The 13,592-nt window shown below is 40.4% G+C and overlaps 1 protein-coding gene across 1 annotated transcript; it reads left to right on the top strand.

Annotated features, from left to right (window-relative positions):
* The first annotated feature begins 298 nt into the window (after positions 1–298).
* Positions 299–10,492, top strand: SUMO1 (small ubiquitin like modifier 1). Its single transcript, XM_036386889.1, has 5 exons — positions 299–412; positions 5,357–5,431; positions 6,644–6,721; positions 8,349–8,420; positions 9,259–10,492. The coding sequence occupies exons 1-5, from the start codon at positions 401–403 to the stop codon at positions 9,325–9,327; spliced, it is 306 nt and encodes a 101-aa protein (XP_036242782.1). The 5' UTR covers positions 299–400; the 3' UTR covers positions 9,328–10,492.
* The last annotated feature ends 3,100 nt before the right edge of the window (positions 10,493–13,592 follow it).

Raw genomic sequence — 13,592 nt, 5'->3', positions numbered from 1 at the left:
TTCTGTGCATCCATGAGATCTCCTCACAATCTCCTCAGACTGAACAGGCCCAGCTCCCGCAGTCTCTCCTCATGAGCAGAGATGCTCCAGGCCCTTCCTCATCGTTGTGCCATCCGCTGCACGCTCCCCAGCGGCTCCGGTCGCCACGGTGCCCTTAACGTTCGTCGCTTCTTCCAACGGCGATCGCCCCTCTCGGCCGCGGCCTGGGTGGGAGTCGGCGCCGGTGCTGCTCCGAGCGAGGGCTGGGCGGGGCGGCGGGCGGAGCCCGGCAGGGAAGTGAGCTCAGGCGCACCGGAAATCCCGCCCGTGCCGCGGCCCTGTGTTTGCGCTGCGGGCAGAGAAAGGAGCGGAGCGCCTGCAGCGGCCCAGCCGAGCCTGCCGCACGACACGGGGCCGAGCCATGTCTGACCAGGTACGGGCGGCTGTCCCGGCCGCGGGGGGACGGCACGGTGGGCGCGGCGGCCCTGGGGGCGCGGGAGGAGCTGCCTGCCCTCCCCGCCCGCACTCTCCGCCGCCGCGGGGCAGCCCCGGCCCGGGGCGAGCGGAGTCGCTGTCGCCCGGAGGGGCGCCGGGGGGAACGTTCCCCCAGGGGAGTGTGTGCGTATGTATGTATGGATGCCGATCTCCAACCTCGACCACATTCGAGCCTCTCTCCCCGTACGTTTTGATCCTTTTCCCCTCTTCCCTCGGGGTGTTTCGCGAGGAGCGCGGTCGGGCTCCAGGCGGGGATACTCGGGGGCCGGGGCGGCGTCCGGACGGAGCGGGATCGCCGCCGGTGCAGCCCCGGCCCTGGAAACCCGGGAATGCAGCGAGGGGTGACCTGTGTTGCACAACTGTTGTTTTCTTTCCTTTTCCATTTCCCGGGTGTGCGGTAGGATGGTTTTCCCTCGGAGCGGGCTTTGTACGGGTTAGGCTAGGCTTGCCAGGTCCTCTGTTCGCCCTAGGAATGCGAAAGCCTGGTTTTCTCCCCCTCTTTTCTCAGCTGAGCGTTGTAAGCCTGTATTAAACAACCCCGTCCTTTATCAAGACTCTGTCCTGCCTTCGCTCCAAGTAATATTCTCGTTATACCCCCGTCATTTCTGTCTTCTGAGCTGGGGACCTAAATAGTTGCTTGTACCGCAAGTTCATGGGTTGCTCGGCCTGGCATGTATACAGTGCTTTGCTTATAACTATTGCTTTAGGCTATGTGACCTGCTGCTGGAAACTTAAAACAGCGTTCCGGATTTAATTTGTATTCTGTTTCCCTTTTTTTTTTTTTATATTGTCGTTATAAGGCACTGTTTTCTACCAAAAAACCAGATATTTCCAAAAGTGTAGCATCGCGATAATGTCAGTACCTACAAATGTTTCTTGTAGTGCCGTGAAGTCAAGAATAGTACTGGTGCCAGCCAGGAAATGAAAAGTCCCCAGAGACAAGGCTCAGCTTAGTGCATGCCGTGTGTGCTTTGGGGAGTAGCCTTGGTGCAGTCTGAGCGGTGAAAAGGGGCCAGCGCTGTGTGCGCTGGTGGTCGGCCTCCCCGCCCCCGGCTTCCCGGCACAATGCAGCTGACAATGGTGCTGCTGCCTCTCCGTGCCTGTGCTGGGAGAGGGGCAGCTGGGAGAACAGCGATTGCTGCCTCCTAGGAGGACACGTTGTCTCTGTAGCGAAATACGTGAAAGTGACTGCATTTTAAAAAGAGCCGAACAAACCCACCAACAATTGCTGAACTAGATTTTATAGACAGATGTTCACGTGACCTGCTCTGTAGCTGTCTGCATATGTGAACCAAGGCGTGTTTTAACAAATAGCAGCTTTCATTAGTTAGGTAAATCCTTCCCCAGACAAGTTCTGCTAAAACACATGTGTATTTTGTCTTTGGGACGGCTTGAAGTGTGTAAAATTCCATGTATGTGATAACCTGTTGTGGCTATGTATTTTAAAGGTCTGTGAATAAGGAGCCTGCTATTTATTTTTAATAGATAAGGAAAACACTGTTAGATGTTCATTTCTGGGGGACTGTGCAACAAGAGCTAAACAGATGCTTAAAAAGAAGATAACATAAGGTTATGCAGCACTGTAAATCTCATTCCTCTTTTTATCAATCCTACAAGAATAACTGGATTACCTAAAATTGTGAGTTGCTTGGAGTATCATTCTATTTGGCCCTGGAATTAAGTTAAGAGGGGGGTCATTTATCACCAGTAAAATAAGGGGTTACTTTATTTTCAGTGGGAAATTGACTTTTATGATAAGTAAAAATACTTGAAAGAAGGGCAGACTTGAAAAAAAAAAACCACATGATTGCTTAGTGGGATCTGAGCAAAAATGAAACAAAACACAAATTGTTTTCCCCTCCCTTCAAGTGTCTTAGGCCGTTTTTGCGTTATTTGAATCTAAATGTTATCTGTTCATGTACTGCTAATAAAGAATGCCATAGTTTGTATGTATGTTTTCCACTCCTATAAAAAATGTAAGTTTATTTGCTTTGTTAGGAAGTATGTTGTACATCTGTTCCTCTAGTAATTTTGGTTTTGATGATTTTTCTTTAAAATGCTGAGAATGGTTTGGTTTTTTTAAGGTTAGACATTGAAGTTTGAGCTCTTCTGCAAATTGGAGGAGGAAACTTGCAGTATGTTTCCTCACGATGTTTGTTTTGTGTGTGTTTTGTTTAGGGTCCTTATATAAGTGTGGGACAGTGCTAGGAACCTTATTTTGTGCTCTTTAGGAAAACTGCAATGAAGCCTTTAAAACGTCAGGCATCTAACGAAAAGTTAGAAATTGGAGTGTTGTGGTATTTCTGTTCCCTTTGTATGGCGGTCTTTATGTCCTGTTTCATGAGGTACCCTAAAGCACCCATTCTTTTCATAGGGCAAGAAGTTTGGAGGCTTGCTTGCTAATTACTGATCAGGATTTTGTCAATGAATGCTAGTAGTTTTAACAACTCCTTCCTTTCTTTATTCCTAAGTGTTTTTGTGTTGCCTTAACCATTTGGCATTGAATGGCAGTATAGTTCACTGACAAACTGCAGAGAGCATTTTCAGACTTGCTGGGTCTTGTATCCTAGTGTAAAGTATTTTGCTCCTATTTTAAGTTTTGATTATTGGCACTTGTATTATTTGATTTTATATTTCTCTTCTGAAGCTACAGCTTTCTTTCCTCTTATTTTGTGGGTGAGAGGTTCTGGGGCTTGAAGCAAGCCCCTCATCTTTATGGTTTGATTTTTTTTAATCCCTCTGCTTTAATTCCCTCTGCTTATTCTACTGTTTGGTGCTTTCCCTATTTGTTTTTAATACTAGAGCCCTCTTTCCTTGAGGGTAGGAATCAAATATGAATCATAGTTTTATCACTCATATTGGCCAGAGGCACTGTCATAGTAGCAATGATCATTAGTAATACCTTGTACAGGATGATTGGGTTTGGAAGCCTGAGTAGGTAGATCTGTTACAATGTACAGAACTATATAACTACTACAAATACCTCTACTGCTGGGATAATATGCTGTCATGCCATTTGTAAAGTAAATTTAGACAGTGACTGACCTGAAATGTCATGTAGTGGTTCTCTCAGTAATAGTGAAACAGGAGCTAGTTTTGAAGCTACAAACCAGATCAGTAGAGATCTGAATCTTGGTCTGATTCCTAGAAGTTAGTAATGCTGCATAAAGACATTGAAACAGCTGTGCAAGTTATCAGAACAAGTTGCAGCTTCTTGTTTTTCTTTCTGCTCAGGAGTGAATACCAGTGTGTTTCTCTTCCTGCAACTAGTCCCAGAAGCTTAGTGTCCAAATGTGTTAGGGAAAACTTTGGGGAACACAGGTGATCTGACTGTGTTACCTGTGAAGAACTCCTTTCATGCTTCTAAAGTGACTTGCTTGAAAACCTGTGTATGTCAGGCTTTTTGAAAGCCTGGGTTGAGTTTTTGGATTTGAGCTTGAAGGGTGATGAATCAGTCCCTGCAGTTTAGGTTGTGCCTGGATGGGTATTAAAAAAATAAAAGGTATTCAAACCAGGTGGAGTCTCTGGCTCATACTTCTTTCTATTGTAGAAACTGAATTGATCTGGGTTCAGGCAGTGAATCAAACTGATAGAGAGAACACTTCCTCTTTTTCTTCACTCCAGATTGAGACTGGTACAGATGGGAAGGGTGCTTGCTGACTTGCCCTGTGCCCTTCCCTGATCTTTTAATGTTCAAAGAAGTTATGTGTGTTTAACTTCTTTAGGGAGCAGGGGGAAAAAACTTAAAAAGCTTTTAATCTGGAGGTAGAGACCTATCTGGATGGCTTAATAGAGAAGGTTATTATTTTGTGTGTTTTTGGTATTTGATCCTAAATTTCAAGTCCAACCATACAAAGGATATTTCTGTATATTTAACAACAGGTCCCTTTTGGGATGGGAGCCTGTGGTAGACACCTGTACATGTTTTGTTTATTAGAAAAGGATGATTTCAAACATGATCAGCAGGGTACCTGTGGTTATGATTACTTGGGAACAATTCTTCATGGAGCACCCTCTAGACCTATGTCTGTAAATCCCTTTGTCCTGCAGTGGAACATAGCTAAAGGCCTGGTGCAGGATATGTAGTGACAGGCAAAGAATGGGGTTAATAACACCTGATTTCTCCCTTGTTTCATCTATCAACTGGTAACACGAAAACTCTGATGTCCTTAATTAATGTCTCAGAGTGTATAACACTTAAACCTTTTTGATGAGATTTAGTGCTCAAGCTGTTGAATCAAACTGGTCTGTACAGTTAGTTCTTACCCTGGAAAGATATCAAAACACTATAGTGCTTGGAACTGCACCTTTTTAAACTTAGTAGTATTGTGGTCTTAAGACAAACGTGTTCTTTTGTTGTTATAGAAAAGAAGTTAGCTGACCAGCCTTTTGAAAATAAGGACTACCTTTGATGCAGTGGGTTGAAAAATGTTTGCATGGTTCACTCTCTTTAAGTTGATAGGGTGTTACAAGTACTTTCTGTTTACTCTCCTCACGATGTTCCTTTTTTCTGTCAAATAGCTGAGCCTCTTAGTAGTCTTAGTATGCTTCTTGTGGGTTTTTTGCTGTTTGTTGTCTAGGAGTTAGAGGTATAAAATCATACTTCTTCTTTTTGTATGTCATCTATTTCCAAATGGTTCGTCTCTCATTTCTTATGTTCTTCATGGTGTTTCTTTTCTCTCATTAATTGAACTTCTCACAGGTAGACAGACAACCTTTCATAATACTATGTTGCTGTTATTTTTGTGCACACACATACAGAGAAAGAAAGAAGACACCTTGAGTAGTCTGATTTCACGCAATAGAGGATGACAGCCGCCATACTCTCCAGTGGAAACAATAAAGTGTTACCTGATCAGGTCTTTTTATGTTTTTCTTGCAGGAAGCAAAACCTTCAGCTGAGGACTTAGGAGATAAGAAAGAAGGGGAGTACATTAAACTCAAAGTCATTGGGCAGGTGAGTTTTTTACATAATTGTTTGTTGACATTTGATGTAGGTGTGACTTCTTGTATGGTAGAAATGACCAAATGCAAGTTGATACTTTCAGTTCTTCAGTGTGGATCCTCCTCTGCCATAAACTACTTCCAGTTTCCAGAAATGTGTATTAGTATACTCTGGTATGTTTTTTTATGCATTGAGGGATTAATTTATCCAAGGGTATGAATGAAATAAGGGGCAAACTTGATAAATTCAGGTCCTCAAAGTTTGTGTAGTATCCTAGGCATGAGATCAGCTTTATTTTTCAGGGATAGGAAAAGGATTGTTGGCTGCCCTGTTGGTAGATGTAGCAACCAGATGAATGGTGGATTAGAAGTCTGAATTCTGGCTGCATTGGAATGTGAATGTTGAGAATGTTGGAATCTTCTGTGCAAAGAGCCCCTAGCTCAGATGACAGCTAGGATTGTTTGTTGGAGTTGTAGTGTTTGCTCCAGTTGGGTGGAGACAGATGACTTTCAAGTAGGACTAACAGAGAAACTGTCTTACCTCTTGCTGGCCTAATCAGCAGTTACAAGAACACATTGAAAAGCTGGAAGTGGCCCAGATGCTTTTTGCACAGAACCTCTTGCAATCTGTTTTATGTGTAGCCATTTTGACAGTTGCAGCTACTTGCATCTTAGGGCTAGTGGGAAGGACTACAGAATAATAAGATCTGTGATTTCTCCTTAGGTTAGTCTCATGTTGCCAAGTCTGCCTGTATCCTAACTTCTAGATAATTACTCTTAAATTGAACGAGGTTTCGTATATATTTTGAAGTGCAAGCTTTAACTTGTCTCTTTAGAGTCTTAGAGCAGAAATCCCCTGCATATGTATGTTTGTATTTTGTAAGTATATCATCTGGGTAAAGATGGCAGCACAGACTGAACCATGGATGGATTTTAGTAACTTGAAATCCAAAAGCTCCATGTTGAGCCTAAGGCTATACGATGCCATCTGTTTTTTTAAAAAGTGCTTCCTGTGGAAGTACACAGTGAATTTAGTGACTGATAAATCATCCTGGAGGTTCACGTCATGATGCACCAAGGTATGCATGGTGATAGTTAAATCACATTCCATGTTTCATGTAAGTTTTATATAAATTTTTTTTTCTTAATGAAATCTTTAAAAATAAAATAGATGAAGTTAGCAGTTACTACAAGGAGAGTAAATTTTTTTCTTTTCTGTCCTTAGGACAGCAGTGAAATTCACTTCAAGGTGAAAATGACAACACACCTCAAGAAACTCAAAGAATCATACTGTCAAAGACAGGTTTGTGAAACAATGACATTCTTTAAAAAGAAAATAAAAACCCACTGTGCTTTCAAATAAAGACTTTGGAGGTATCTGATGGTGCAAACATAATGGTTCTCCTTGTGTCTTTTAACAAGTAAAAGTACTCCTATGTAAGACAATTGTGAAGTTATACTCTAAGTTAAAGAAATCTGCAATATTAATTGTGTATGTAGGTAAATAGTAACAATTGTTACAGACCAAAAACATATCTTCACTTCCAGATTCTGTGGCAGATATTGTGGATTCACAGCTGCTATTTCCAGAAGCCCTGGCCTAGTTTGCCCTCAGCTTTGGGGATAGATGCCTTGTGTGGCCTTTTCTTGGATAAGTGTGTTGGAGTTCACTTCAGGAGATATAATCATGAGTAATAATACTTTGGGGGCTTTTTCCTAATACTTTGAGACAAGTTGAACTTGTCATTGAAGTGTTCTTTCATGAAATGTTATTTTTTGCTGCCTTTCTGGTGTAGGAGGAAAGATAAGATCAAACACCACATACATTTGTAGCCAAATCCAAATGGTTAAAATTATGATTCATTTTAAAAACCTGATTTTTTTTTTTTTAATCATCTTGGAAATAATTCATGCAGCATTCTTACTGACTAATGAACATGCATGTGTGGAATTCTTCCTTAAAGAAAGAAATAATTGTTTGAGTAAACACAACTGTCATCTCCTGAGCTGAATTCTGGAGGGTCTGTGATTTCCTTTGTTGCAGTCAGTGCAGTTTTAGGTGTCAAGTAGCCTTTCTCTGGTAAAGGGACTATGAACATTTCTTCCACATTGGCCAAAGGGATTGTTGAAACAGTGTGAAGATCTGTCCTTACCTGAGAAAATTTTCTGCCTAGTTGCAAGCGGTATTTGAGAGCTAAGTGATAAAATTGTGTCCTATTCCACATGAGTTTGTTCTGCTCATAACCTGCAAGAGAAGGAAAAGATGAGGTATTTGCCTTATCTGTTGATGTGAAGTATGACGTTCTGCCAGAACATGGGCACCTTGTGCAATAGACATACTTTAACTTAACTCTGTTTACCCTTGGGATGTTTGTTTCACTTTGTTTGAATGCTGTTCGTTTTTCTTCCCCTCAGCTCTGCTCTTTCTTGTTCCCAGTGCTGAGCATTTGCAGAATTGATAATGATAAAGGTTGTGATTCCTTCCTGTAGCCATAGAAGATTGGGAAAGCAAGGGTAGGAGTTCATGAAGTAAATATCATGTTTCTCCTGTTGTCTTAGGATCCTTAAATAAGGCTGATACACTGTTCAGAAAAATATTTGTGTAAACATATCTTGGGAGAGAGGGCATAGTCAGTACTTAATTCATAAATAAAGACAAGTTAAAAAAGCTAAGGAAACGTCCTGGTTGTTAGCTACAACTCCAGTGAGACTCTGGAACAAACCCATTTTGGCACTATCATACTTTTTGTGTCACTTCTTGGTAGTCTACTTGAATGCAACAGAATATCTGAGCTCCCTGTGTAACAGGAACTAACACTCTTTTATGACTTTCATGTGTTGTTTTTATTTAAAATGTTTTTTTTTCTTGCAAACCCATTCAAGATTCAGTAAGCTGGGTTTTTTTCTTATACGTATGTTTCTTTTTTTAGGGTGTTCCAATGAATTCACTCAGGTTTCTCTTCGAGGGTCAGAGGATTACTGATAATCATACCCCCAAGGAGGTGAGTTTCTTCCTAGAAATATGGCTTGACTATATTTCTTTAACTAGGATCTTTTAGTAACAGCAGATAGGCAGTTTGGAAAGAGCCTGCTTGGACCTCCATATGTAATGCCCCAGAAAGGAGGGTGTAGTCACTGCTTGCTAGGGGGGGAAAAACACGAAGGCAATCTTCCCATTGTTGAGCTTGAACTTCAGTATGACTTTGGAATAAATATGTATTTAGTTCACATTTAGTAGATCAAAGTGTAAATAAACAGAAAACAGTTACTTCTGTCCAGTGACTTCCACCAATTGTTATGGAAAAGCAGGAAGAAACCCATAATAATGACCTTCTGGAAATATCGAACAAACTTGTTGACTATGAAGTTGAACAAGTTGCTCTCTCTGAAAGAATAGTTGTAAACAGGCTTTGAGTTGCAAGGTGTAGGTGTTAAGTTGCACTGTGAGCTAGTAGTGCTCTATAGATGTAATTCATGTGGCTCTACAGCTGATGCTTTCACTATGATGTTGGTGATGTCCTTGTTCCCCCTAAACAAGGGGTTTAGAGAAAGGTAAAGCCAGCAACTTCCAGGCTGATGTGGACTGCTCCACAAGTGGGTCTTTCCTGTAACGCTTTTGCTTTGACTCAAATACCTAAGTCTGAAGCAAATGCCCAAAAATTGTGAATATTGTCTAGTGAGATGGAGACTGAAACTTCCTTCACCCCTTTGATGAATTATGATGGGACAAAGGAACAAAGCATTGTATAATTTGTCTAGGACTTGCTCTGATTTCATCACACCAGATTTATACAATTATTAATAACAATTATTTGCTGTTTTTTTTCTCTGTTCTCACAGCTGGGGATGGAGGAGGAAGATGTGATTGAAGTTTATCAGGAACAGACGGGGGGTCACTCAACAGTTTAGATCCTTCTGATTTTCTTCCCCCTTAATCCTTTTTTATTTTTAAATAATAGTTCTTTTGTAATGTGGTGTTAAACACTGAAACTGGCACCCCATCTCTGGGAGTTTACTTTCAAGCGTCTGGTATTTTGAATTCTCGTGCTCATTATACACTATTGTTTCTGTTTTCATTGTGCTGAACTTCTGTGATCCAGCTGCAACCTTGCTCCCCTCTTCCCTTCTGCCCTCCCCTTTAGGAATACATGTACTCACATGCATTTGTATGTTCACTGGGTTCGTGCATTTCAGGCACGAAGGCTGTAAGATCTGCCAGGTGGGCGAGTGTTCTTAATGACTTCCATATCTGCCCTGAAGTTTTGATGTGTGACTGTCTCACTCCTGGACTATAACTTTCAGTGCGAGATGAAGTTTTTCAGAGAACTAAACTGTGGAGAAGTCGTGTATCCATAACTCAGAGCTATTTTGCTTAAATTATGCTGATGGCCCAATGAGGAAGATCGACAAGTCGGAAATGGAAAAGCTAGAACTGTTGTCATCTGTTTCTTGCTCCAGAGATGGCTTTGCTGAAGATGTGAAATTGAAAGCCCTAATGATTTTTAAATATTACCAGAAGAGCCCAGAAGCATTTTAACCTCATATAGCAATTAGTATGCGCAGGTATCCATGCAGGAATGTTCACAGCAGCCAACTGGTGTTACTTTGACACGCTTGTTTGTACCTTTTGGCCTGGGACGTGGGTTTTGAATGGACATTGTCTGTACCAGCTTCATTTAAAATAAACAAGAAAACCAATTTTATAAACAACTTGCATTTTCTTTTCAAATGATTGGAAATGAGCAAAACCATTAGAAGTTCTAATTAGGGTATGCTTTTCCTGTGATATAAGTTGAAGCCAGAAAAAAATTGTGCTCTGTAAATATACCTCATAAAAAGTTTTCTTTTTTCCTACTTGCCCTCTTAAAATACTTGATCTGCTTGTTTTTCAGGTGACTCTTAGAGACTACTAGCAGTTTCTTCTCTTGGAAGAGACTATTCACGTACAGTTACGTAAATCTTCACTTCATGCACAGAATTTAAACTGAAAATGCAACTTGGAAGTAAATAAAGATGGCTTTTAATGTCTACATTTCATATGATATGGTACCATTAAATAATCTATGATTGATGACATGGAAGTGTCATGACAGTTCATTGGGCATCATTATCAGGGTCTACATGTTCCATCTACCTGCAGGTTATAAATGGTCAGTTTGAGAAATTGTTACTTAATATGAAAGCTGAGGTGGGAGATACTGAGCAGAGTAGTGTGAAGAGAAGATTTCACTGCTCTCTCTGCTTCACCTCTTTTGCAGGTGAATAGGACTTCTTTGGTAAATCAAGTTCCATATAAATGCCAGCTTCAATTAAAAACATATGCTGGCATACTATGAAAAATAGCAGGTTTTAAGTACTTTTTTAAAATGGCATTTGCTGTAAAGCTAGAGTGCATTTTCGTTCATGCTTGTGGTTGTCCTGTTCCTGATTTAGTAATTTTGTATGCATAGTTGCACTAAGCAATTTTTTAAAGATTAAAATTTTTGTTTACAAAATGTCAGAATATGGGGTTTTCTTAAAGTATTTTATGTAATTCAGTTCTTAAGGAAAGAGGGATTGCTATGATGATGTAGAATGACACAGCTTTTCTGCATCTACCTCCTATTGCTTTTTTAAAATACTAAATACATTTGCTTCAGAATACCAGAAATAAAACAGCCTTGTGACTATTACCAGATCATCTTTTAAATTAAAATTGGTATACTGCTCTTTTTTGTAGGCAAGTTCCTATTATCTCTCTTCTGCAAACTAGGAACTGAAGTGCAGCTACTGGGGTCACTGTGGAAGCTGAAAGCAGAGCTGAGAACTGAATCCACATCCCTGGGGTTTGGTGCTAGTACTCCACTGGCTGCCCTGACTATCTTTGCTTCTAGCTGTTCACTTTCCTCTTCCAAATCACTTTTTATATGCTCATTTATATCAGCTTTCTAGCTGAAGCACTGCATTTGGTTCTCTTGAGACTGTGGAGGAGGGTTTTCTGCAAAATGCAGCTTCAGTAGGATAAAGCTCAAGGCGAAGATTGCTTTTTGTTCTGTAACCTTGTCCTAAAATACATCTCTTCAGTGAGTGGATGTGGAACCAGTGACAGACTGATTTGACCTCTTTCTCAGGCTGGTTGTGAAGCTTCAAAGAGCCTCAACAGAGCTGCTGGTCTAAAGTCATGTCTTTGCTGATAGAACAATAGTAAGGGGAAAACTGTCCCGCCTCAAAGATTAATATTGAGAACTCTGTGCAAATTGAGAGATACATGTGCTAGAGATCCACTAGTGCCCTTTTTAAAGAAGTTAATTCTTTGGAATTACAGGTTGAAATCTGAATTTTTAAAGTAAAACCAACCTGAGTTTTGAAGTCAAGAAGCTAGATTTGACTTTTTTTTTCTTTTTTTTTCCTTTCTTTTCTTTTTGAAAGACCTAGTCCTTTTCAAAGAATTTCTTTTTAAAAACATGGTCTAGAGTTGAAGTTTTAAAGCACTTACAGTTTCAAAAGCTGTAACTGGGAATAAGGTTGTATTTCATACGTTGGAGAAAACCAGAGAATCTTTCCTCTTGTAATTTTTGTCTTTGCTTACTTGTATATTAGAAAAAGGTTGGTTTTAACTGCTTTAAAAAAGTGTTGGGAGAACAAAACCATCTTCACTGAGTCAGTTAATGGAATAGAAGGTGGAAGCTAATACTTTATTTTGAATTGTGATAATATATTTAGTTTTCACTATGGTGATGTATAAAAGCTTTATTGAAAGGCACTTTACAAAACCATCAGTTTTAACAGCTTTTCTCAAAGCTGCTGTGCCTAGAGGATTTGTGTATTCTCCTCAGTATAAACATGTCTGCATGATCACCAGTTTGATAAAATTAGGATGTTTTTAAGTTAAATGCATAAATGTTGGCAGGATTTAGACTTCAGTTAATGTTAGATAATGCTAACACAAATTCTGCCATGAATTTTGACTAGCCATGTATTGTTTTAGAAATGTTACAGTTGTTTACTGTAGTTTTTAGCTTTTCATAATTTAAATGGAAATTATTTAAGAATGCAGTATTAAAATATTTATGTTGACCTGTGCTGTGCATCTTCTGTGTGCACGCTTGAATTATTGCTCTTCAGGTTAAGTTTTCTTAAAAGAGAAAATCAACCTCTGAAGCACTCTACAGAGACCAGTAGGAATTGTGCTGGATGTTTAGACTGGTTTTGGTTTGCTTTTAGAACCAGTACTTAATGCATATCTAATGAAGTTCAGCTCCAGTTTAGAGACTGCAAAAACTCTTCTCCACAGGAAACTCTACAGGAACTGCAATATGAATTGAATCTACAAGTGTTACACTTTGCTAGAAAATATCAGAGAAGCAAAAAAAAAAAAAAAAAACCAAACAAAAAACAAACCCAAACCTGGTTAATAAGGAAGATAAGATGAGACCTTACCTTGCTACGGTTTCTCTGTAGTCTTTGTAGTCTTTTTATTGCTGAATCTGAAATCTAGCTGCTTCTTACAGTAGCATGTTTATTGCAACTTCCTGTTTTGGAGAATTCCTCCTGTAGTCAGCACTGAGGTCTTTATACCTTTTTGTAACCTGGTGATATCATTGTTTTGTCTCTTAACACAAAATGGACCAAAGAATCTATTTGGCACCTCAGGTCTGTCTGGATTAATTTCTATTGGCTGACCAAACATGAATGCTTTTACTTCTGTTGTTGGGATGTCAACACAGACCAGTGCTGCAGTCTAGGAAAATATGTGAGTGAGTAGCAGCTGTGCCAAAAGGTTTCTCTTGAGCCAGACTGGATCCTTGAATTTGAGTGCAGCTGAAAGAACTCTGCAGTGACACATTCCTAGCACCAGGCATTTACTTACTCTTTCATACTTGTTTCAGGCCTAGCTTTTCAAGCAGTGAACGTGAGAAAACACTCGTGGATGAAGGACATGTTGAGTGTGTTCCTGTCTGGTAGCTTCCATTGATCATGTTCCTTGGACTGCTGAGGTGGTTCAGGTTTGTTCTTTGCCTCCAAAGGCAGTTAATAAAGGGCATACAAGACAGAATTCCTTCTGGGGTTAGAAAGCCAGTGCATTGACTTGACGTGTGTACACGCTTGGTGAGCTCATTGCTGGTGCACTGGCACTTCCTTTGATTCTGCCACAGTGTACGTGGTGCCTTCTGTAGCACTGAGGCTGGGCAGGA

The sequence above is a fragment of the Molothrus ater genome, chromosome 7, assembly GCF_012460135.2.
Source record: "Molothrus ater isolate BHLD 08-10-18 breed brown headed cowbird chromosome 7, BPBGC_Mater_1.1, whole genome shotgun sequence".
Taxonomy (NCBI): Eukaryota; Metazoa; Chordata; class Aves; order Passeriformes; family Icteridae; genus Molothrus; species Molothrus ater.
Note: the sequence above shows the minus strand (reverse complement) of the source record. Positions and strands in the feature narration are given on the sequence as shown.

Bases quoted from the DNA above. Each gene is read 5' to 3' on its own strand.
- SUMO1 (XM_036386889.1), top strand. The intron at 6,722-8,348 runs GTTTGTGAAACA...TTCTTTTTTTAG, and splicing joins AATCATACTGTCAAAGACAG to GGTGTTCCAATGAATTCACT. The intron at 8,421-9,258 runs GTGAGTTTCTTC...CTGTTCTCACAG, and splicing joins ATAATCATACCCCCAAGGAG to CTGGGGATGGAGGAGGAAGA.